The following is a 25,398-nucleotide window of genomic DNA, read 5'->3' as shown; positions in this document are numbered from 1 at the left end:
CAAGTCCCCACCTCTGCTTTTTAATCATCTTCATCTCCCCAGAACATATAACAGCAACACTCGCCCAGTGATCAACATGAACTGTCCAGTTGGATATGTGCCAGTAGACAGTAGTCAAATAAGGTACTGGAACTGCAGGGTAAATATGCACAGATACACTTGGTTTTCTTTTAACAAGCACAGACCTGAAAGACAAACACTGAACAAAATGAAATGTCATCATGCCCAACCAGGATAATTAATCCTACTGTCAAGAAAAAAAAACACCACAAAAACATTCATAGTCTTACAGTTTAACATTTTTTATCCTTTTGCCAGAGTCCAAGGACTATTGTGAACAGACCATTCTAGGCGTCTACCTCCCTGGTATTGTAGAGGAGCAATCCTGTTACTTTTGGTACAGCATTTCTGCTTTGCCACCCAGCAGACCATGGAGAGAACCAGGACTGATGGGAGAGGGCAAGACATTTGTCATATAGGTTGTGAGTCAGACTCAAATCCACAATGAGGTAGGCAAGCGTCATGCAGCCATGCCCCCGAACATTCTTGGAAATGTCAGAAAGGCTAATTTTCAGTCTATGACCATATATTAAGAGGCATTTTGGAAAAAATAATGAGAAGAAAACCTCATAAATTATTTACTGTGTGAGCAGTGTGTTGGGAGATGCCCAGTGACATACTTGCTTTCACCTCCCCCACTTAGCTCTACTAAGCCATGTTTCTACAGGCACTCACCCTAGTTTAAAAGCACAAGGGATGGTTACATCACATTCTGTGTATTGCTAAATGTTAGGTTTCATCAATATACAATGGTAATAGTTTTACTAGGGTGGAATATAAGGGGTGGTAATACAGCGCCATGCTAGGCTCTCACTGCCCATGTCACTAATCCCAGTCTTTGGCAAATGTTTGGTCAACGTATGTTTCGGTGCTTTATAAGACAAATAACCCTCCAAAGACAAAGAATTCATGTCAAAACATTTCCTCCAATGGTTAACGGATATGTAGCAACAACCTGGAGCTTATCTTAACATGCTCTGCTTCAGTGGAAAAGGAACATGATTCCTGTTTAAGTATGTACACACTCACAAAGAACAGGGCCTGAAAATACAAAAGAGCATGCCATAATTTAAGCAAATATCATAAACCGCAAATGTATGGGGCTGAATTAAAAAACAATTGTTCCTACTTATAGGAATGTATGCTAATGTTTACCAAAGCTTAACATAAAAATGAAGTTGTCAGAGAGTCTGTGGGAGTCTGAGCATGATTTATAGGATGCTTGGTGACACAGTCACAGCAAACACATCTCGCAACAAATGTAGTGTTGTCATAAGCAGCCTCTTCAACAAAACCAAAAGGGGTGACACCCAAAATGTATCTAGTTAACCCCTCCTTAATTACAAACATACACCAAACTATATTATATGACCGTCTTAGTGTGGGGCCAGGTGTCTCAATCGTCCCTCTCAGAGCAGGGACCACTCTTGGAACATGAGAAACACCAGGATGACACTTGGATGGGTGATGCCATGGCTCACCCTCTGCATCGGACTCGCATCTGCAGCACACACCGGTAAGTACATTCACTGGGATACACAGATGGCTTGAAGTTGCATTGAAGTTAGTTTCAATGCAAAGATTAAACTTATTCAGGTGTCATCCCGCGCTGTCAGTTGAGAGGATTTTCATGGTGGGTTTAAACAAGATCATAAATGTAGAAGGAAGGAAACTTCATCAAATGTCTCCAATGTCATGGATGATATGGTGATTCTTTTTAAGTACATATCATATAAATATAAAAGTAGACCTGCTCTTGTCTAATGACAATAGAAATGCTAACATGCAATGATTGCAAAAATGTCTTTCTTTTCTCTTCTTTTCAAGTCATGATTCAGTCGGTGACCAAAAAGCCATTAATCACAGGTGATGTATTTTCTCTGAGATAAAAGACAACATAGCAAAACATAAATGATGTGCAGTTTGAACTCTAATGATGGCTATTTTCTACACAAATTAGAATTGAGAACCTCTCACAATGAGCAGTTCTGCAGTACATGGGGAAACCACCACTTTAAGACCTTCGACGGAGATTTCTTCCAGCTTCCCTTCACTTGTAACTACGTCCTCACATCCAAATGTAAGGGCAGCTATGAGGATTTCAATATTCAGCTCCAGCGGCAGGAGATGAATGGCCTCACCACCATTAAGAAGGTCACTATGAAGCTGGATGGGACCTTGGTGGAGTTATCCAACACTTCCATCAGTGTCAATGAGAAAACGTGAGTCCATAGCTAAGTTGTTAATAGAAGTACATTATTGTTGTCAAAGTATTCTGATAATGTGACATGTCATTGCCCTCTGCTGTATTGGTTACAGTGCTTGTTAATGATATCATCATCTCACTGACAAGGACGCGTTTTCTTTTCCCCCCAGGGTCACCATACCATTCAGCAAGTTTGGCGTTTTAATTGAGAGGACCGTCTCCTATGTCAAAATCGTAGCAAAGTTGGGTTTGGTCGTCATGTGGAATGAAGACGACTCCCTCTGGGTATGCATTTTCACAATGCTGTTTTGGTTCGGTTTATAGAAACTGATCATAATAGGTATTACCAGGTAACTGACAGATAGAGACCACAAATATAATTAAGTGTTTAACAGATTCCTGTCTTTGGGTAGAGGACTGATTTCAAATGTTTTCTGCTTCACATATGTACAGCTACGTCAACTGTGAGATGATCAGTTTGATCATCATGCCCCTAACACATACACACACTCTCACTGAAGCACTCAAACATGTAATACAATGGGTGCAGTCGATTAAGGGCTCCCGGCACCCTCCCGAATATGTCACGGGCGGGCACAGGCATGGGCAGAGTGCACAGTGGGCAAAACCTTATATATTATTTGAGAGATTATTTCATAAGTGGACCACAATGCACCTGAGTATGAGTATGATGAGTGCAGCCACTCATATAAACCTCAACTTCTTTCACTTCTTTCGACTTACCGCCAGCTTTAGCCACAGGGAAAAGGCTAGGGAAGGGACGCATAGTGGGACAGATGAAGCAACAACATCCCAAGCCTTATCTTTTTTAATGTTGTCTTTGTACAAACAATGCTGTAGCTCCCTGTATTTGTCCATTTGGATGATTAACTTTATGTCCATCTTCACTTTCTTCACAGACTTTCAAAGCAAATCAAAGTGGCCATGTGTATTTGTTTAAATTATTTTTCATCCAGTGTTGTGATTGGACAATCGTTGGACAATCTCTCTCTCTCTCACCCAAATATTTAGCCTATTAAACATCTAATCTTACGTGTTTGAATGATAATTCAGTAGCAGACCCCATGTTCATTCGGCATGTGATGTTTCAAAAGCAGATAGATGGTCATTATCCCACAGTGGCTCTCTTGCTTTTAAAATTGACATCAGTGCACATGTATTAACAACAACAGCAACAGTGAAGACATTAGTGGGTTGATTATCAAATATGTGTTTCTGTGGCGATGTGATGCAAAAATGACCATCTACATGTCTGTCACAGTACTGGCAACAGACAAAAACCACAGTATTGTAAAAATACTACCTTTCTACTTTATTATATCTATTTTTTTCAGTTGCTAGTTAATTGAAATGTGTATTTTTATGTCTTGTATCAGAATCAAAATTGCTTTTATCATGCCAACCCGTGCACAAGGAATTCAACTAGGTTAAATAGTGCTTACACATCACAAGACTTACGCACACCAGTTTGACAGACTAAGTGCAAACAGTTCTGTATGACTGTAAACTTAAAGTAAACACTAGAAGCATACATTCAAAGCCAAAGGATTATGTTAATGATACAGTTACAGTTCTATTTAATATAGAGGGATGGTGTTGACATGTCAGGGTTGTTACCATAGTAATATCATTGTATTTAAGATATCAACAATATCAAACTCACCATAGATGTGTAATTGTGCCATGATATTTATTAGGAAGTGGTAACAGGGTTTTCATGGCTATACCTGACCATGAGAGTTCATGACTGTCTGACAGTGTTGATCAAATTTGACGAAGACAATTTCTGTGGGTCTCATTTACATAGTCATGTAACCTCACCTTGTGACCCTCGATTACTACTCTCAGTCTTAGAAATTTTATGCACAAATGGCCCCAGCAGCAAAATATGTTTTATGTACTGTCATTTAGTAATTCAAACCTAATTTTCACTTTGACGTAAGGTTGAGATGGATGCAAAATTCAAGAATCAGACATGTGGCCTGTGTGGCGACTTAAATGGAGTCCAGATTTATGATGAGTTCATTAAAACGGGTAAATATTGAATAAAGCAAAATAAAAAAAATAAAAAACGTACAATGTTGATATTCACATTTGCTAAAAACTATTTTTCCTCTACCTACAGGGGATCGTGTAAGTACTGAAGAATATGGGGAATTTTGGAAAGTCAACAGCCCTACTGAAGACTGTGAAGAGGTTTCCCCTCAGACTAAGCAGAATTGTAAAGATCAGGTATGTGAAGATGGATTGGCTTTAAAGCACTTTAGACACAGAGGCTTGTCTTTGGGTCGAAGTAAACAAAACATTTATTTTGACCCACAGGCAGGCCTCTGTAAGAACCTTCTGTCAGGACCTGCATTCCTTAGCTGTAAAGACCTGATGGATACTGACTCCTTCATCAAAGCCTGTGTGAAGGACTTGTGCCACTGCAACAGCAGCGGCATCTCATGCCTGTGTCCGACCATATCAGAGTACTCCCGTCAGTGCGCTCATGCAGGCGGGAAACCACAGCGCTGGAAGACTGCTCAACTATGTGGTAAAAAAGAACAAAATGTTTAGCTTTGCAGTTTTATAGTTATAAAACAGGATTTCTCTTTTTTAATTGTATACATTTGTATTTACTGAATAGCAAAAACATGTCCTTTCAACATGGAGTACAATGAATGTGGTAGTCCCTGTACTGACACCTGCAGCAACCCAGAGAGAAGCCAACTGTGTGAAGATCATTGCACAGATGGCTGCTTCTGTCCATCTGGTAAGTTCCCTGATTTTTCAAACCGGCTCATTTGACACTTCGGCACATTTTTCGCAGCTGATCCCTTTTGTTGAGATCTGAAAAATAATCTGCTAATGCCCACGCATGTATGGCTATTCCAGGATTTGCACTGTGTATATCAGTTTACTGTTGGCTCAAGACTAATGATTTCATCATGCTTCTCCCAAGGAACTGTCTTTGACGACATTACACAGTCTGGGTGTGTTCCTGTTGACCAGTGCTCCTGCCGACACAACGGCAAGTCATACAAACCCGGGGAATCATACTCAAGGACATGTCAGAAATGGTAACAATTTACATATTTATCCAGATACTGCTCAATCACAACATATGTATTTAAGGTGGTCTGGCCAGTTGAAGTGACTGAACTCTTTTGTCAGTACCTGTACTCAGGGTCAGTGGAGCTGTAAGGTTTTGGACTGCCCTGCTACCTGCTCCGTACTGGGTGGCTCTCACATCTCCACATATGATGACAAAACATACACCTTCCATGGAGAATGCTCTTATATTCTCTCCAAGGTGAGGGATTCAAACTGAAACTAATTTATGTTATAAGGGCACTAAGTTAACTTTAATACAATAACAATAAATAAGGAATCAGTTTGTAAATAAGTGCATTTTTGTCCATGTCTTACTTTGATTCCAGGAAACTAATGGGATGTTCACAGTTATTGGTGACCTGGTCAGATGTGGAAAAACAGATAAAGAGACTTGCCTGGGCCCAGTTACTGTATTATTGCCCAAACACAGGGTAAATTATATTGGGGGTCTCTCTAAAGAAAGTGTAAACATATTTCTGTAATATTCTCCATTTCATATCTATTGGAAAAAGTTTAGTTAGATGGTTGACCAGTTAAGTAACAGTCATACTGTCATTTTTCTAATTTGCAGATGATTGTAGTTGAAGCTAGTGGAAGAGTCTTTTGTAATAAACTGATTGCTCAATTGCCACTTCTCATGGGTGAGTGGCTATTTCTTTCAGACATTATTTCTCCACATAGTCTATTTTGTTCCCTTTTAAAATAGTCACTTGTTGACTAACTCGTGTTAGCGCAGATGTTATAATGAAGACCAGTTTCTATGCAAGCGTTTGAATATGTGTTTTTGTTTCACAGATGACATGACAGTCTTCAGCCCATCAACATTCTACATTGTTATCCACACCGCCTATGGGCTTCACCTTGAGATACAGCTCACACCCATAATGCAGGTCTATATCACAGCCAGTGCCTCCCATAAAGGAAAAATATACGGTATGTGTGCATTCTTGCAGTATTTTGATCATGGTTTAATAAATCGAATGTGTTGTTTTAATATATTTAATCAGTGCAATCATATCTGAGTATTTGTTTGCATATCCTCTTTCCAGGCCTTTGCGGAGATTTTAATGATGTGGAGGCTGATGACTTCAAAACCCGTGATGGATTGATAGAGGGAACGGCTGTGACATTTGCCAACACTTGGAAGACCAAAGCAAGCTGCCCCGATGTGACAAACATATTTGGGAACCCCTGCAGTTTGGTTATAGAGAAGGGTAGGCGACTGGACTCACAGACAAAAGTCACAGACGTCACGTACACTATCTAAATATCATTTATTACTCTATCACACCCTAACATTTAACAATCATCTTTGTTCGTTGTTTGTTTTCATAGAGAAATATGCCAACCATTGGTGCTCCTTGTTGTCAGACCCAAAAGGGATTTTTTCCCAGTGCCATTCTGAAATAAACCCAGATGTCTATGAAGCTGTAAGATGTGATGTATTTTTTTTGCACGTGATCAATCTAATACAAATTAATTAAGCTGTTGTTTTGTGTGTGTTTATGTACTTTTGTTTACAAGTTAATCAACTATACATTTAGCTTGTGACTGCTCTTCTCCTCAGTCTTGCATTCACGACACCTGTGCCTGTGAAAAGAGCGAAGAGTGCATGTGTGCTGCCATATCCTCCTATGTTCATGCATGTGCCGCTGCAGGTGTCTCATTAAAAGGATGGAGAGACATCACTTGCAGTAAGCTCTGCCTCAATGATGAACCGTCAATGTCAATCAAATTAAAGATTTGTGTGTGTAAAAGCTAAGTGAGGCATATGTCTGTCTTGTTTTAACAGAGAAATACTCAACTGGCTGCCCTGCTAACATGGTGTATGGCTACAGAATGACTAGCTGTCGTCGCACCTGTCGCTCTCTTAGCCAGTCTGACTTAACATGCCATGTTGACTTTACCCCGCTTGATGGCTGTGGCTGTGCTGAAGGAACTTACCTGAGTGAGAAGGGAGTGTGTGTTCCAGCCTCACAGTGCTCCTGCTATGTGGGAGACATGGTGGTTCGCCCTGGGCAGGTCACCAGGATCAATGGAAGAACTTGGTGAGGATTTCACTGTAAACAAATAAATTATAGCAGATCATTATTTTTGAACTGATCAACAATCATCCTAGTTTGGCCTTGCTGTAGCACTCTATGGCAAGAAATTATGGAAAAATGTATTTCTTTTCTCTATCTCTCTTGCCTTTCTGTCTCTACATTCTAGCTCCTGCAAAGGTGGAAAATTAAGCTGTATTGGAAATAACATCGATGAATGTAGGTGCAGAGCACTCTGGTCATTGTAATACTTGTCCCACAGGAAATTATAATATGAAACATGCTTAGCATACAGTGGTGTCGTTTAACATGCTATCGTTGCCCTCAGCATGCACAGCTCCAATGGTTTTCTTCAACTGCTCAAGTGCAAAGCCCGGTGCCAAAGGATCCGAGTGCCAGAAAAGCTGCCAGACTCTGGACACAGAATGTGTAAATTGACATTGGATAATAACTGTTGGTGAATATTATATGAATGTTACATATTCTAAAGCAGTAGAATCACATATTAAGTACATTCATGCTGTGTTTTATAGATCAGTACACAGTGTATCTCAGGCTGTGTATGTCCTGCTGGTCTGCTGTCAGATGGTAAAGGAGGCTGTATCAAGGAGGAGCTTTGTCCCTGTGCACACAACGGAGTCCTATACCAGCCTGGACAGACTGTCAAAGTGGATTGTAATACTTGGTAAGGGATTTGCATGACCAGGATGTCTCATTAAGTTATGAATGGATTGGAAACAACACCAGGACACTGGAGAGCACATATTCAGTTTAGTTTGCCATGCCAATTTTACAAATATAGTGCTGACTGGCCACATAGTGTTATATAATCAACTAAAATGCTTAAAAGTGGCTAGAGTTTGAACAGACATATCTCAGATCCCATTTCAGGCCCAGTCATGAAAATGTGTGCATCCCCTGATGTGAAACATGGAAGAAATTATTAACTTTTAGGGAAAAATCAACATGAGGAACTGGCATATCGTGATGATTGCATCTATGCACTAGATGGCACACTACTGACTGAGTACCATCTAGCTCTACTATGATGTAGTGCTATGTCTGTTTTTGTTGAAAGTCTCTTCACTATGTTGAAATGCAACCTTATTATCTCATAATCATAGCACTTGCACAAGGAGAAAATGGAAATGCACAGATCTTCAGTGTGATGGGACCTGTACCATATATGGAGAAGGACATTACATCACTTTTGATGAGAAGAAGTTTTCTTTCAATGGTGACTGTGGCTACGTCTTCACTCAGGTATAATGCAGGTTTGTGTTTAGTCATTGTTTGTGATTTGTGGAGATTCAGTCTTGGAATATTGACATCAATATCTTGCAGGATCACTGTGGGAACAATACGGCTAGAACCTTCAGGGTTCTCACTGAGAACATTCCATGTGGAACTACTGACAACATCTGCTCCACTGCTATCAAGCTCTACTTAGGGGTATATAACACTGTAAAGACATTGAGAATATTGAGAGGCATTGAAAGTAACCTTTGGGGGTTTTTTTTTTTTTACAAATCAACATGTTTTGTTTCTTTTAGAACAAAGAAATTGTACTGTCAGAGGAAAATATCAAAGTTATCCAACAAAGCAAAGGACTAGATATACCCTATCAGGTCCACACTATTGGTATATATCTCGTTATTGAGGCCAAGAATGGCCTGATTCTCATCTGGAATAAGAAGACAACCCTGATGATCAAACTCAGCTCCACATTCAAGGTGAGTGAGCAGGCCTCAGTTAAAAATCACTATGGTTGCCATTTTACAATTTAACTAGATCTAATTTTCTTCCAGGGAAAAGTCTGTGGTCTGTGTGGGAATTACGATGGAAATATCAAGAATGATTTCACCACCAGAAACAAAGAAGTTGTGGTTGAAGCTCTTGAGTTTGGAAACAGCTGGAAAGTGTCACCCAGTTGCCCTAATTCTAACACATTGAAAAACCCCTGCACTTCATACTCACACAGGCAGGCATGGGCACTGAAACACTGCAGCATTATCAACAGTAAAGTATTTGCTGGCTGCCATTCACAGGTATACCAATATATACATTGTATATATATACAACAGTTTACACAATGACTTGCTGTATAATAAGCTGGCGAAATACAATACCATCTCTAACTGCAGTTACAACTGTTTCTTTCGAAAAGGTGGATCCTCAAAACTATTATTATGCCTGTGTGAGAGACTCGTGTGCCTGCAATACTGGAGGAGATTGTGAGTGCTTCTGCTCAGCTGTAGCAGCCTATGCAGCTGCCTGTAATGAGGCTGGAGTCTGCGTGAAATGGAGGACTCCCACAATCTGCCGTGAGTCTTTCATTTGCATTGGGGAGATGAGTGCAAAGCATCAGTCACTTTAATTGTAATGTTTTAAAGTATTATAAACGTAGCCACACTCTGTAACAGATCTGCTACCAATTCATTTCAATTACCTTCAATTGCATGCTTGTATGAGCATCAACTCTCCATAGGTAACCATTATTACAAGATTATTTACATTACTAAGTAATCTTTACTCATATCTTGTTAACATTCCTCTTCTTCCTAGCTCTATTCTGTGATTATTATAACCCTTCTGGAGAGTGTGAATGGCACTATGAGCCTTGTGGAAAACCATGTATGAAGACGTGCAGGAATCCCTCTGGAATATGCTCCAATCAAATTCCAGCATTGGAAGGTACAATTAGCAAGCCATAAGAGCGATAGCATGTTTGATTTGTTAAGCTTTTATCTATCCAGTTGACTGAAAGTTGACTGAGCATGTCTGCTCTTTTCCAACGACACCCCTCTTCACATTCTTGCAATTAAACACAATTACAACTTTGCAGTACAACCATAGTCTTCCACTGATGGCCACTGAGCAACTCCACTGGAGCAGTTGAGGGTAAAATGCCTTGCTTAAGGGCACCTTGACAGTGGCTGTCGAAGGAAGGGAGAGCATTACTAATTTGCTTTCTCTACTCACAATCCCAGATGATTTATGCCACAATTCCTCTCTGTACCTATTCTGTGCCTGAGTTCTGAATTAACATTTAATTTTCTTAGGTTGCTATCCAAGATGCCCTCCGGAACGATCTTATTTGGAAGAAGTTACTATGAAGTGTGTGTCAGAGGAGGAGTGTGGCTGCTATGATGATGAAGGGAAGCATTACAAGGAAGGAGGCATCATGCCTTCAAAGGAAAATTGTCAGAGATGGTATGTCACTTCCCATCTTATTAATGTTGCAGGTGGTGCAAAAGATGTTATTCACCATGACATTTGTTTTTCAAAAAGTGATGCAATGATATACTGTATATTACTGCAATACAACCATGATGTTCAACTGTAATGTAAAGTAAAAACTTTTGACAATATATATTGTCAACTAACTTGATATATATATCAAGTTAATTAAAGATAATTGTTAAGAAGATATTTAGATAAATAGAAGATAATTATAAAGATGTATAATATAATTTCAAGAGAAAAAATATTTTCTTCTCTTTACTTTTAAGTCATTGCTCTTCAACAAAGGTGACTTGCACCTATGATGTCCAAGGTAAGTAGGATATCTATTATTATTACTATGATATCTATAACTATTATTGTTATTCAACCAGAAAATTATTATACCTTATCCAGTTCCATTAAATGGATAATGGTTTGAACCTATTGGAAAAAACACAAGCTCAGTAAATACACACATTTTCTTTTGTAGCCTGCTATTGTTCATATAAAGGACATGTATACCGTTATGGAGCTACAATCTACAACACCCATGATGGAGATGGAAGCTGTATCACTGCTGTTTGTGCAGAAAATGGAACTATTATCGGGAACATAAAACCTTGCCCTATACCTACAACAACTACAACAACTACAACAGTTTTTGTTTTCTCAACATCTGGTGAGAATGAGAAACTTTTAAAATAAAGTGTAGATGTGAAAACTCTGATATATCAATTGATTTAGATTTTTCTGAGATCCTGTGAATATTTTGATGATTTAGTCTTTTCTTTTTTGAATGGGCCAGACAGAAAAAGTAAATGTAAACATTTGTATACTGAACAAATGTGTGTTAATCCTCTACAATAGTTAGTGAAAAAAGTGGACAAAATTTGATGTGTTTTTTGCAGGACCAATAACAACCACAGAAAAGCCTAGTACTACCGGAGCCACAACTACAGAAAAGCCCACCACAACAACAACCACAGAAGAGCCCACCACAACAACAACCACAGAAAAGCCCACCACAACAACAACAACCACAGAAAAGCCCACCACAACAACAACCACAGAAGAGCCCACCACAACAACTACCACAGAAAAGCCCACCACAACAACAACAACCACAGAAAAGCCCACCACAACAACAACCACAGAAAAGCCCACCACAACAACAACCACAGAAGAGCCCACCACAACAACCACAACCACAGAAAAGCCCACCACAACAACCACAACCACAGAAGAGCCCACCACAACAACCACCACCACAGAGAAGCCCACCACAACAACCACAACCACAGAAGAGCCCACCACAACAACCACAACCACAGAAAAGCCCACCACAACAACCACCACCACAGAAGAGCCCACCACAACAACAACAACCACAGAAAAGCCCACCACAACAACCACAACCACAGAAGAGCCCACTACAACAACCACCACCACCACTACTACCACAACACAGACATTATCCCCCATATCCACACCATCCCCCAAATGTATTTGTAAATGGTCCACTTGGATAAACAATGATTATCCTGATTCAAATGGTGGGGATTATGAAACCATAGAAAAAATTAAGGAACCAGACTTGACGGCTTGCAGAAAACCTCTAGAAATAGAATGTAGAGCAAAACAGTTCAAAGATTTATCTTTGGCTGACCTAGGTCAAAAAGTTACATGCAACCCAGCAGTTGGGCTGATTTGTCACAACCAAGACCAAGGCATACCACCTATTTGTTTGGACTATGAAATCCGAGTCAGATGTTGCACTGGCCCCAGCAACCTTTGTACAACTACAACTGCAATTACTCCTACACCAACAACAACCAAACAAAGGACCACCACCACCACCACCACCACCACTACAACCACAACAAAAACAACCACAGAAAATCTCACCACAACAGAAAAGCTCACCACAACAACCACAGAAAAGCCCACCGCAACAACCACAGAAAGGCCTACCACAACAACAACCACAGAAAAGCCCACTACAACAACCACAGAAAGGCCTACCACAACAACAACCACAGAAAAGCCCACCACAACAACAACAACCACAGAAAAGCCCACCACAACAACCACAGAAGGGCCTACCACAACAACAACCACAGAAAAGCCCACCACAACAACCACAGAAAAGCCCACCACAACAACAGAAAAGCCCAGTACCACTGCAGCCACCACTACAGAAAAGTCCACGGCTGCAACAACAACCACAGAAAAGCCCAGTACTACCGGAGCCACAACTACAGAAGGGCCCACCACAACAACCACAGAAGAGCCCACCACAACAACAACCACAGAAGAGCCCACCACAACAACAACCACAGAAAAGCCCACCACAACAACAACCACAGAAGAGCCCACCACAACAACCACAGAAAAGCCCACCACAACAACAACAACCACAGAAAAGCCCACCACAACAACCACAGAAGGGCCTACCACAACAACAACCACAGAAAAGCCCACCACAACAACCACAGAAGGGTCTACCACAACAACAACCACAGAAAAGCCCACCACAACAACAGAAAAGCCCAGTACCACTGCAGCCACCACTACAGAAAAGTCCACGGCTGCAACAACAACCACAGGAAAGCCCACCACAACAACCACAGAAGGGCCTACCACAACAACAACCACAGAAAAGCCCACCACAACAACCACAGAAGGGTCTACCACAACAACAACCACAGAAAAGCCCACCACAACAACAGAAAAGCCCAGTACCACTGCAGCCACCACTACAGAAAAGTCCACGGCTGCAACAACAACCACAGAAAAGCCCAGTACTACCGGAGCCACAACTACAGAAAAGCCCACCACAACAACCACAGAAGAGCCCACCACAACAACAACCACAGAAGAGCCCACCACAACAACAACCACAGAAATGCCCACCACAACAACAACCACAGAAGAGCCCACTACAACAACAAGCACAGAAAAGTCCACCACAACAACAACAACCACAGAAAAGCCCACCACAACAACCACAACCACAGAAGAGCCCACCACAACAACCACCACCACTACTACTACCACAACACAGACATTATCCCCCATATCCACACCATCCCCCAAATGTATTTGTAAATGGTCCACTTGGATAAACAATGATTATCCTGATTCAAATGGTGGGGATTATGAAACCATAGAAAAAATTAAGGAACCAGACTTGACGGCTTGCAGAAAACCTCTAGAAATAGAATGTAGAGCAAAACAGTTCAAAGATTTATCTTTGGCTGACCTAGGTCAAAAGGTTACATGCGACCCAGCAGTTGGGCTGATTTGTCACAACCAAGACCAAGGCATACCACCTATTTGTTTGGACTATGAAATTCGAGTCAGATGTTGCACTGGCCCCAGCAATCTTTGTACAACTACAACCACAATTACTCCTACACCATCAACAACCAAACAAAGGACCACCACCACCACCACCACCACTACAACCACAACAAAAACAACCACAGAAAATCTCACCACAACAACAGAAAAGCTCACCACAACAACCACAGAAAAGCCCACCACAACAACAACAACCACAGAAAAGCCCACCACAACAACCACAGAAGGGCCTACCACAACAACAACCACAGAAAAGCCCACCACAACAACCACAGAAGGGCCTACCACAACAACAACCACAGAAAAGCCCACCACAACCACAGAAAAGCCCACCACAACAACCACAGAAGGGCCTACCACAACAACAACCACAGAAAAGCCCACCACAACAACCACAGAAGGGCCTACCACAACAACAACCACAGAAAAGCCGACCACAACCACAGAAAAGCCCACCACAACAACCACAGAAGGGCCTACCACAACAACAACCACAGAAAAGCCCACCACAACAACCACAGAAGGGCCTACCACAACAACAACCACAGAAAAGCCCACCACAACAACCACAGAAGGGTCTACCACAACAACAACCACAGAAAAGCCCACCACAACAACAGAAAAGCCCAGTACCACTGCAGCCACCACTACAGAAAAGTCCACGGCTGCAACAACAACCACAGAAAAGCCCAGTACTACCGGAGCCACAACTACAGAAAAGCCCACCACAACAACCACAGAAGAGCCCACCACAACAACAACCACAGAAGAGCCCACCACAACAACAACCACAGAAAAGCCCACCACAACAACAACTACAGAAAAGCCCAGTACCACTGCAGTCACAACTACTGAAAAACCCATCACAACACCATTAAACATGGTTACACAGCCTGAGGTTACATCAGTTACAACAGTGATATCTACAAAAGGCCAGGTTGAGGATACCACTGTGCCAGAGACATCTGCAAAAACAACCACAGAAGAGCCCACTACTATTGTCACAACCACCACAGAAAAGCCCACCACCACAACCACAACCACAGAAGAGCCCACCACAACAGCCACCACCACAGAAAAGCCCACCACAACAACCACAACCATAGAAGAGCCCACCACCACAACAACCACCACCACAGAAAAGCCCACCACAATAACCACCACCACAGAAAAGCCCACCACAACAACCACAACCACAGAAGAGCCCACCACAACAACCACCACCACAGAGAAGCCCACCACAACAACCACAACCACAGAAGAGCCCACCACAATAACCACCACCACAGAAAAGCCCACCACAACAACCACCACCACAGAGAAGCCCACCACAACAACCACAACCACAGAAAAGCCCACCACAACAACCACAACCACAGAAGAGCCCACCACAACAACCACCACCACAGAGAAGCCCACCACAACAACCACAACCACAGAAGAGCCCACCACAATAACCACCACCACAGAAAAGCCCACCACAACAACCACCACCACAGAGAAGCCCACCACAACAACCACAACCACAGAAAAGCCCACCACAACAACCACAACCACAGAAGAGCCCACCACAACAACCACCACCACAGAGAAGCCCACCACAACAACCACAACCACAGAAGAGCCCACCACAACAACCACCACCACAGAGAAGCCCACCACAACAACCACAACCACAGAAGAGCCCACCACAACAACCACCACCACAGAGAAGCCCACCACAACAACCACAACAACAGAAAAGCCTAGTACCACTGCAGCCACCACTACAGAAAAGTCCACGGTTGCAACAACAACCACAGAAAAGCCCAGTACTACCACAGCCACAAATACAGAAAAGCCCACCACAACAACAACCACAGAAGAGCCCACCACCATAATCACAACAACCACAGAAAAGCCCACCACAACAACCACAGAAATATCTACAACAACAACAACCACAGAAGAGCCCACCATCATCACAACAACCACAGAAAAGCCCACCTCAACAATAAGCACAGAAACGCCTACCATATCAACCACAGAAACGCCCACAACAACAACAACCACAGAAAAGCCTACCACAACAACCACACCTTCAACTCTCCTGCCTTCAACATCATCAGCATATCCAGGCCGTACAACTGTGTGTTTCTGCAAGTACCTGGATAAGTTTTTCTCTCCTGGTAAGCTATACACAAGTGTTAGTCCTATTAACAATTCTTTTAAAAAATATTTGTATCTTTGTAATTGTGTTTATTTAAAAAATTATCACATAACTGGTGATTTTGATCTAACTATGGCAATTTTATACTCATATTAGGTAGTTTCATCTATAATGAGACTGATGGAGCAGGCTGGTGTTTCACTTCATTTTGCAATTCAGCATGTAATGTTGAGAAGCATGCTAGACCATGTCCCCCTACCACTCCACCAACTTCTTCCTCCAGCACAACAAGCACTAGTAGTACAACACAAATTGCCTCAACAACAGTTTATAAGACTACAACATCCAAACCTCCTGGAGACTGTGATTATCTCAAGCCACCTAGAAAGGTATTTAAATTTAGTTAAATAAAAATCTACTTTAAAATAACAGTTCACCCCAAAATGAAACGTCTATCATTATCTTCTCGACCCAGTGTCAGACGAAACTCCACTGAAATTCATACGACCAACAAACACACAGTGATTAGCTCCTGGAGTTCCATCTCAGCCTTCTCCCACACAATTGAAGTGAATGGGGCTTGGTTGGTTGGAATTGTGTAAAGCTAGAGCCAAAGAGTAAAAAAAAAAAAAATCAAATTTTTATGCACAGTGCTCTGTTAGGCGGCTAACAGCTGCTCCCTTGCTGTGCAAGTGTGCACCACACCCAACCCCCTGTATTGGAGGCGCAAGGCACATTTAAGCACAGACACCTCTTAACAGCCAGGACCAGGAGACGTAACTCACTTTGTGTTTGGTGGTTGTACATTTCATTTTGGGGTGAACTGTTCCTTTAACAAACTAGTCCTTTCATCACTATTCCAAACATCATTTACAACTGTACAAAATATATACATTTAATTAAATACAAAAATAAAAGTCACGGATTAATACTGACTTGGCAGTGGAAGTGTTCACCTCAAACCTGCTAAAAGTGTCACTTTCTCCTTGATAGGATGGTGAATCTTGGTCAAGCAACTGCTACACTGAAACATGCGACAATGGTAGAGTTATCACAGAACCAGTGAAGTGTGAACCCGTGACTAAACCTGTATGTGAAAATAGGTACCCACCGGTTAGGGTGTATGATGAAGCAGGCTGTTGTTTTCACTTGGAGTGTAAATGTAAGTTCAAATGAATACACTATTTCACATTCAAACAAAATTTAAAAACAAAAAAAAAGTATATAAAAACAATGTTGTCAATCTTTTTTTTCTTTTTTTGATGTAACGTTTAATGCCATTATTTCATCTTTGCAGGTATATGTACTGGCTGGGGAGATCCTCACTATCAGACATTTGATGGGACATACTACAGCTTTCAGGAAAACTGCACATACGTCTTGGTTAAAGAGATCATCCCTCGACACAATTTCCGTGTTCATATTGACAACGAGAATTGTGATTCCTCTGGAACCGTAACTTGCCCTCATGCCTTGACTGTGTATTACAAAAACTACACAGTTATTCTTACACAGGAGAGGGTCCCAAAGACAGTGAACACGGTAACCATTATCACAACAAAGATCTCTAAACACAAGTTATTTTTATTTTCTTGCAACAGTTTTATTGTATTCAATGATTGGCAATGGTAACTGGGCCATCTGCCGCCTCTGTTCTTACTACTATGAAGCTGGCAAAGTTATTTTATGTACAGTATTACAGTATTACAAATGTTTGATTTGAGGGTTGATGAACGGTTGTGGTATTCCCAAAATTACTTGTGACTTGTTACTTCCCTTCTCACCCCACTGTAACTGTAATTCTTTAGGTGCACATTAATGGCAAGCGGATATTCCCAACCTTCTCTAATGATGACCTCATCATCACAAGTACTAAAATTGAGATGCTGTTGAAAATCCCAGAGATTGAAGCAACTGTGATGTTCAAAGGGCTTTCATTCAGCATCGACCTGCCACATTCCCTTTTCCACAACAACACAGAGGGACAGTGTGGTAAGTTGATAACTGATTTCCTGTTAGACTAATATTTTTGTTGTATGGTAAATAAGAACCCAGATGTTGAATTGATAGCTGCAAAATACAAAGGGTACTTCATTTAGTATGAAAGTACAAGTGGATGTACCATATTTGCAGCACAAGTGTTGTAACAAATATTATGTTTATATTTACCTTCACAAGGTACCTGTGACAATGACAGAAAAAATGACTGCAGATTACCAAATGGACAGATTCATCCCTCATGTTCTGAGATGGCCCATCACTGGCATGTACCCAATAACACCAAGCCATATTGTGAAAAACCACCTGGGCCTGTGCCCCCTAAACCTGAGCCCACCTGCAACCCTGAGTTATATTATATTTGTGAAATTATGATGAGCGGGTAAGAATTCACAGTGTAACAAACAATATGAAACAACACCAGTTCATTCTGCAGCTGTGCTTAATAACAGTGTGGTTTCTTTGTACATTAAGGGTGTTTAAGGAGTGCCACAAAGTAATCCCACCACAAGCCTTCTATAAGGCCTGTAAATTTGACATTTGCCACATGCCAAATACCACAGTGGGTTGCTCTAGTTTGGAGGTATATGCCAGCAAGTGTGGTGAAGCTGCCATCTGTATCGACTGGAGGAATTCTACAAAAGGACAATGCGGTATGACGGTTTTGTTTTGTAGAAGTCATTCAAAGTTATTAATTGATACTTTACAGACTGCTGGATAAGCTTACTTCATTATTTTAATCTTCCCTCTCTTATTGTAGAATATACCTGTCCAGAGAACAATATCTACAGGCCATGTGGCCCAGCTATTACACCAACTTGTAATGCAAGGTAAAAACTTGGTTCTGTTATTCATTTAAGCAACTGACATGTCATCAATGAACTGATAATTGTCAACAACTTTAGAGAAACAAAATGATTATATTCCATGTATTACACTAGTATGTACTATTCTGTTCTCTACCTCATTGTGCAGTGCCATGTAGCATTTTATTTATGAAAAAAAAGTCAGTACCCAATATATTTTGCAGAAGATATAATTTGTTGGTCTACTGTAAATGTTCTTCATATTTAGATACAATGAGAAATATGTGGAACCATGCCAGGGAGAAAAAGGCCGGCAGAACCCAGCCTGCAGCGCATTTATGGAGGGATGTTTCTGCCCAGAGGGAATGATCTCATTCAGTTCAAACTCTGACACCTGCGTTTCCTCCTGTAAGAACATTTTCTATTTTGTGAAGAAAAATCCAATTATTCTTAGATGAAGGTACAAGTAAACTGAGGGCAGACACCTACTTTTCTTTTTATTCTTAAAGGTTGCACTGGACCTGATGGCAAACCAAAACAGGTAAATGCTACATGATTAACTTTTAATTATTCACGGTTCATTCGTTGGTCTGAAATTGCCACTAATTCTTTTGTCCGTCTATAAACCAGCTTGGCGATACTTGGCAGACTGACTGTCAGCAGTGTGTTTGTGATGAGGACACACTGAGTGTTCAGTGTGAGCCCATAAAATGTTCTCCTCAAGAACCCATTACTTGTGACAAGGAAGGTGAGGTGTTGGTGAACTCTACAGTGGACTGCTGTGAGACATCCAAATGTGGTGAGTGATCCAAGGTGCCACACCCACATCTATCGATATTCTGTTTCAAGAGAGGCAGGTATGGGCCACCTGGTCCTTATTGTCCTTATAAGTCCTTATTGCAGCAGCTACAATTATCCTCTCTCTCTGCCCTGTCCTCCCTGTGTCTCTCTATTATGACGATCCAATAAAGTAGAAATGCCAAAAAGTAAACAGGAATACTAATGTGGCAGCAGTTTTCAAAAGACGATTAGATAAGCACATGACTGTTACGTCTCTCACATACTTAATCTGTCAAAGTGTAATCATTACAGAAAACAGCAGTTCAAAGTTGGTGTACGCATGACAACTCAGTGATGTAAAGAGATTACTTTCAATTTATTTTCTGTTAATTTTCTGTTTTCTGTCTGTAACCCTTTTTCTACCTTTTCTCTATGTAGCTGGAATAACTTGCAAATTACATATAATATAAATTTAAATGAACAATTTAGCAATTTATCTGCAACCATGATTAGTCATTTTTTCAAGCTATGAAAAATTGAGTTAATAATGGTCAACAGAGACCCTTTTCTTTTCAAACATATTCATGAGTTATCTAACAAGTAATCACCTATTTTCCAAAAGTACCTGCAGCTGTAGTAACTCTTGTAACTGTAACTAACAATTCCCCAGCTAACAATGTTTGGTAATCACATTTTTGTTTCATGCATTACTCATAAACCCTGGAAACATCTTTCAAACCTCTATCAACAGTATGTGATAAAACACGCTGTTCATCGGCAAAAGAGAAGTGCAAACTGGGATTTGAGTTGGAGAGTAACACCTCAAACGAAAGTTGCTGCCCCTCTTGTGGTAAGCTCTTCAATTAATTTTAGTTACATTTATTTCTATTTTTAATGTGTGAACATACACTTCCTTTATCTAGAACTAAAATAAGAATAAACCTTTAATACAATCAAATTGTTCATACTTTATCTAGTGCCCAAAGGCGTCTGTGTCTTCAATAGCACTGAGTACAAGGTAAGATGCATTTTGCAAGATTTTTAAATTAAAAGTTTTTCAATAACACAATTTTTTAATTAAAAGAAAGATATTTGAACAATGTCACCTTGATATTTTGGCACCATATCCAAAGTTAAACTACAGCCCTCTTTGAACACAATCCCTCAATTCAGGGTACCAAAATTGTTCAATAAAGTGTTATGTCATGTTTTGTTTCTAAAAAAAAAAAAGAATAATATCACCTGACTTGATTTTCAAATGCTCTTCCTAAAACTCACACCTTCTCCATTAAAAACAATGAAATGTTAGTAATATATCATAGATAGGGCTGTTTCACATCATATCATCATACATTTGTATTCTTTTATAGCCAGGTGTGGATGTTCCCAAAACCACATGTGAAAGATGCCACTGTGGTGAAACTCAGCATCCCGACAGCAAGTTGAACGTCATTGAGTGTTCACCTATACCATGTTCCACCCAGTGTCCACAGGTACTTCTGCATGGCAAAATTTGAGTATTTATCAGTGTTTTAATAGTACATTCATCATAGAATGTAAATCAAACTGTAGAATTTAGTTATATGTAAAGCAATATTTCACTTTTGTTACATGACATTGCATGGCATTTTCACTTTTTAATCACTTAATGCCTTCAAATCTCTTATTAACACAATGGAGGATAAATCTATTGGTTATTGTTTTAAGTATGTTGTTTTTGCATGGTAGAATTTTAGCACTGTGCCACTTTCACCCCTTCCCTTCTGCTTTGTTTGTTTTTCTACCTTTAACTTTTAACCTTTATTTATTATTGTCTGCTTTTATTGTTTTTTAACTCTTTGCTGCTGCCTCTTGGCCACGTCTCCCTTGTAAAAGAGATTCCATATCTCAACGGGACTAACCTGGTTAAATGAAAGTTAAATAAAAAATATTTTTTTTACTTTGCATACCACAAAATGAGCTAGTGAACAGGCAACAGCCATATTCTCTGGTCCAGGTATCTACTGTCATGTCACACATTTGCTTTCTTTTCAAATGTCTAGTGTAAAAATCATGCTGTTGACATACAGTCTATATCAACCTTATTCTTTTTCTTCTGTGCACATGTTAATAGTTTTCAATAAGTAAATATTGGAGATGAAGCCTGAAATGCTGGTGCTGACTAATAATCACAGTTTATTTCAGCTGTTGACTGTTCTTAAACTCATAAGGAAACAGTACTTAAGGGTGAAATTGTCTGCAAATGGGGAAATATAATTTTTCTCTCTATTTTTTACTAATTATGTTACAAATTGAATCAATATACAGTGTTACAGAGCGTTTTAATGTGTGTCATTCTTTCAAACAGGGCTCTGTGTATGAAATTCTTCCTGGACAATGTTGTGGAAAGTGTAAAGAGACAAGTTGTGTTGTTGTGTTGGCAGACAACACATCTCACATTATTGAGGTGAGTTCAATGTAATGGAAACACCCACAAGTGGATACAGAATCAGCCTTACACATCTCCCTAAAGTTAAACCATGTTATTAGCTCTATAAATGTTCAGTCAAACTTTTTCCATGTTCCCTAATTGACTTCTTCTGCACCTCTGATAGCCTTCACAGTCTTGGTCACCACCAAATGACAACTGTACCAAGTATTACTGCGAAAAGATAAAGGACAAGCTTACAGTCCTTGAACTGCAGATTCAGTGTGCTGCATTTGATCCACACAATTGCATTCCTGTGAGTATGGGACTTGATATCTAAAGTAAATGGGCTTAAACAGTATATGTACCGAGACAGACAAATATGAGGTACAGAGGTATTACCTTTATAATGCCTTTAAGCATAATTTATTGCTGTTTTTGATTTTGTTTGATAAAGAAGCAGTAATAGTAGTAACTGATGTGTGACTTTATATCTATCTATATATCTATTTTGTAATCCACGTTACCTATATTACAGGGAACTGAAAAAAGTGACAAAAATGGCTGTTGCAAAACCTGTAAGTATGAGTTAACTACATAAAAATTGTCAAATAATACGCTATTCTGCAGTTTGTATGTTACATTTCAATAGATTGTGATGTCTATTTCCACTTGAATTTGACTCCCAAATAGTTTCAGTTTCTGTAACTTCACTCACAACTTGTAAAAGCCACTTTCCTCTTAATCAATGGAATTTGGATTGGTTTGGATGGGGAATTTAAAAAAAATTCAGGGAACAGGGAACTCATACCATGTCTAGATAGTGGAACAAAGAAAAATGCCTCAGTGATGAAGGATCTTAGACTCTTTGTGAAACTTGAGGACTCACTTGGCATCTGTTGTCATTAGCTGACCTGTCAAAGCCAAAACCCATAATGCTGTTTTCCCATGAAAACACAGGAAAACTTTGACGGACAGAAGTGACAGTTGCCTGCAGGCAAGTACTAAATGTCATTTTTGCAGTATCTTAACAAACTTATACTTATATCATTCACAGGCACTCCTCGCTACATCTGTCAAATGAACAAGAACACCACCTATCTGCAGATAAAGGACTGCAAGTCAGTTGTACCAGTGGAAATTTCAGCCTGTCAGGGATCGTGTGGGACTTCCTCAATGTGAGATTTACAGTCACTTTGAACAGAGATTCTGGGGGCTATACAACCTACTGAATCATTCTATAATTACCTGTGAAATTATCATGTGGAAAGGAATGCCTAGTTAATTACTGATTGAAACTGACCCCAGTCCAGCTCCATAATATTGCTGTTGCTTTGTCTTTATTTACAGATACTCTGCAGAAAAGAACAGCTTAATGCATTCATGTTCTTGCTGTCAAGAAATGTCCACCAGTAAGCGGGAGGTGGAGATGATCTGCTCTGATGGCAAGAAGAGGATGCACTCCTACATTTCAATTGACACGTGTGGATGCCATGTCACTGAGTGTGAGAAGAACACCGCAGACTAATTGAAATGTTTCAAATGCAAACATTAAAAATTAAGCTTCATTAAATGACTAATCTAATCGAGAAAAAAGAACCAAGACTCCAATATATGATGACGAAAGGCAAACTATTGTGTATTATCTGGCAAATTAAGGCATGTGACTTAACGGTGCGGTCTGAAATTTGCTGTTTTCAGCTGACCAGTGCCAACAAATGCTAATTAATTCCAACATTGTTGTATAGCCAAGATGTTAATTTGAGATTTTACACTCACTTTTGCTGATAAAATGTTCGCCACACCCCTGGAATATGGGACCTGTGTACTTTCACAATGACCATCAACACATTATCATTTATTGACAACACATATTGGTGTCGTGGCTCTTAACTTTTGGGGAAGATGGTTAATTGTTCTAAAATGTAGACTAGACTTTTCAAAACTGTAAGAATATATGTGTGTATTATATCTAAGAGGGTGTTTCTCTTCCTTTAAAAAAGACATGAATGAGTTGAGATATGTAGTAGCGATAGTTTGACTTTCTTTTGCAAGAGACATTAGGCGTATAACTGAGGTCAAACATGAAAAATTCAAAACAGATTTTGTCTTTGTTTGTTGACCATCATTCCCAACAATGTCACCTTTGTAGATTTTCTCATAGTCCTCTGAATATAGTCTAATGATAAAGAAAAACATGTAAAGGGCATCCAAGCTGTCGTTCTCCATTATCTGTGGTTTGTCAAACTTCAGAAATGTCTCTTCAGTGTCATTAAAATTCTCAAGCCGATCTATGGTTATATGTCTTTGTTTTTATGTCTTGGCAATTTACTGTAGCTGTAACTTTATGTGAATTCACATGTTTACATGTTAAAAAAAAAAAAAAATTTTTTTAAAAGATCATGTTATTCCAGTGGCCTAAAATAATCCACCATCATTATGAATATGAACAGTTCTTTCAGAGCTTGTGATCAGAGAGCCAGAGTTCAAATGTGTAAAATCATCACTAGCCTATATACAGCCTTTACAGCCCGGAGCAGCACATGGGAGGCTGTCCTTGTGTACAACTTCTAATACTAGCACTCTGAGTGGAGTGGGAGCACCAGGCTTTTAGAGCTGGGAAAGGCACAGTGCTTTAAAAACAACAACAACTTTGTGGTTTGACAAACAGAAGTCTATTGATTCCACATCATGAGGGCCAAGACCAAACCTTAGCACTCCGTCAAGAGTTGGTCCTTGTACAGACTGAACAAGACTGAATGATTAGAAATGCCAATGGAAGATCACAAAGTAACACTCTCATATAAAGGTTTAATGATAGACAGTTCCAAAATCTCCTCAATAAAATGTATATTTAGCTTTGTGTGTCTACAACAATACAAAGAGAAAATGGACCCTGCCATTGAATACAACAAATGTATTCACTAAAGTGGCAAAACTACCTGAAGAAGCTGGGGAACAGGATGGCGATACATTTACTTGTCTCTCTGGGGATTTCATATTGAATTTTTCAAAATCTGAAATAAAATGGACGATTTACAAAATAAAAATGGAAAAGGAGCTTATTTGTTGATAGTGGGAAAACTTTGTCTTTAGGGTTAAGGTTTTGATGTGGATTATGAATATTTTGGGATTGTCTTCTTTGTTGTTGTTTTTGTTGTTTGCTTTTGTCAGGCTATATTAATTTGTTTGTTGTTAATAAACCCCAGAAACATTTTCACCGGAATCTTTTCGAGAGCGCTCCG

General features: G+C 40.0%; 1 protein-coding gene across 1 annotated transcript; it reads left to right on the top strand.

Moving 5' to 3' along the window:
• Positions 1 to 1,452: 1,452 nt before the first annotated feature.
• On the top strand, positions 1,453 to 24,443 carry muc5.1 (mucin 5.1, oligomeric mucus/gel-forming). Its single transcript, XM_071529065.1, has 48 exons — positions 1,453 to 1,576; positions 1,888 to 1,926; positions 2,021 to 2,282; positions 2,437 to 2,551; positions 4,231 to 4,321; positions 4,413 to 4,519; positions 4,610 to 4,823; positions 4,917 to 5,042; positions 5,232 to 5,349; positions 5,444 to 5,582; positions 5,710 to 5,814; positions 5,955 to 6,024; positions 6,179 to 6,316; positions 6,433 to 6,597; positions 6,719 to 6,813; positions 6,951 to 7,077; positions 7,176 to 7,431; positions 7,595 to 7,644; positions 7,754 to 7,854; positions 7,959 to 8,110; positions 8,550 to 8,688; positions 8,770 to 8,877; positions 8,979 to 9,158; positions 9,234 to 9,473; positions 9,593 to 9,749; positions 9,991 to 10,119; positions 10,488 to 10,638; positions 10,938 to 10,981; positions 11,141 to 11,329; positions 11,559 to 16,181; positions 16,319 to 16,551; positions 17,156 to 17,324; positions 17,460 to 17,704; positions 17,971 to 18,154; positions 18,341 to 18,542; positions 18,635 to 18,813; positions 18,921 to 18,990; positions 19,235 to 19,374; positions 19,476 to 19,507; positions 19,597 to 19,765; positions 20,498 to 20,596; positions 20,724 to 20,764; positions 21,117 to 21,239; positions 22,094 to 22,192; positions 22,341 to 22,469; positions 22,692 to 22,731; positions 23,211 to 23,331; positions 23,504 to 24,443. The coding sequence occupies exons 1-48, from the start codon at positions 1,495 to 1,497 to the stop codon at positions 23,679 to 23,681; spliced, it is 10,965 nt and encodes a 3,654-aa protein (XP_071385166.1). The 5' UTR covers positions 1,453 to 1,494; the 3' UTR covers positions 23,682 to 24,443.
• The last annotated feature ends 955 nt before the right edge of the window (positions 24,444 to 25,398 follow it).

This window comes from Centroberyx affinis, unplaced genomic scaffold, assembly GCF_046629955.1.
Source record: "Centroberyx affinis isolate AG114_WGS23_722 - 3 ecotype Tasmania unplaced genomic scaffold, CSIRO-AGI_Caff_v1 ptg001762l_1, whole genome shotgun sequence".
NCBI classification, from domain to species: domain Eukaryota; kingdom Metazoa; phylum Chordata; class Actinopteri; order Beryciformes; family Berycidae; genus Centroberyx; species Centroberyx affinis.
This window is presented reverse-complemented; position numbering and strand designations above follow the sequence as displayed.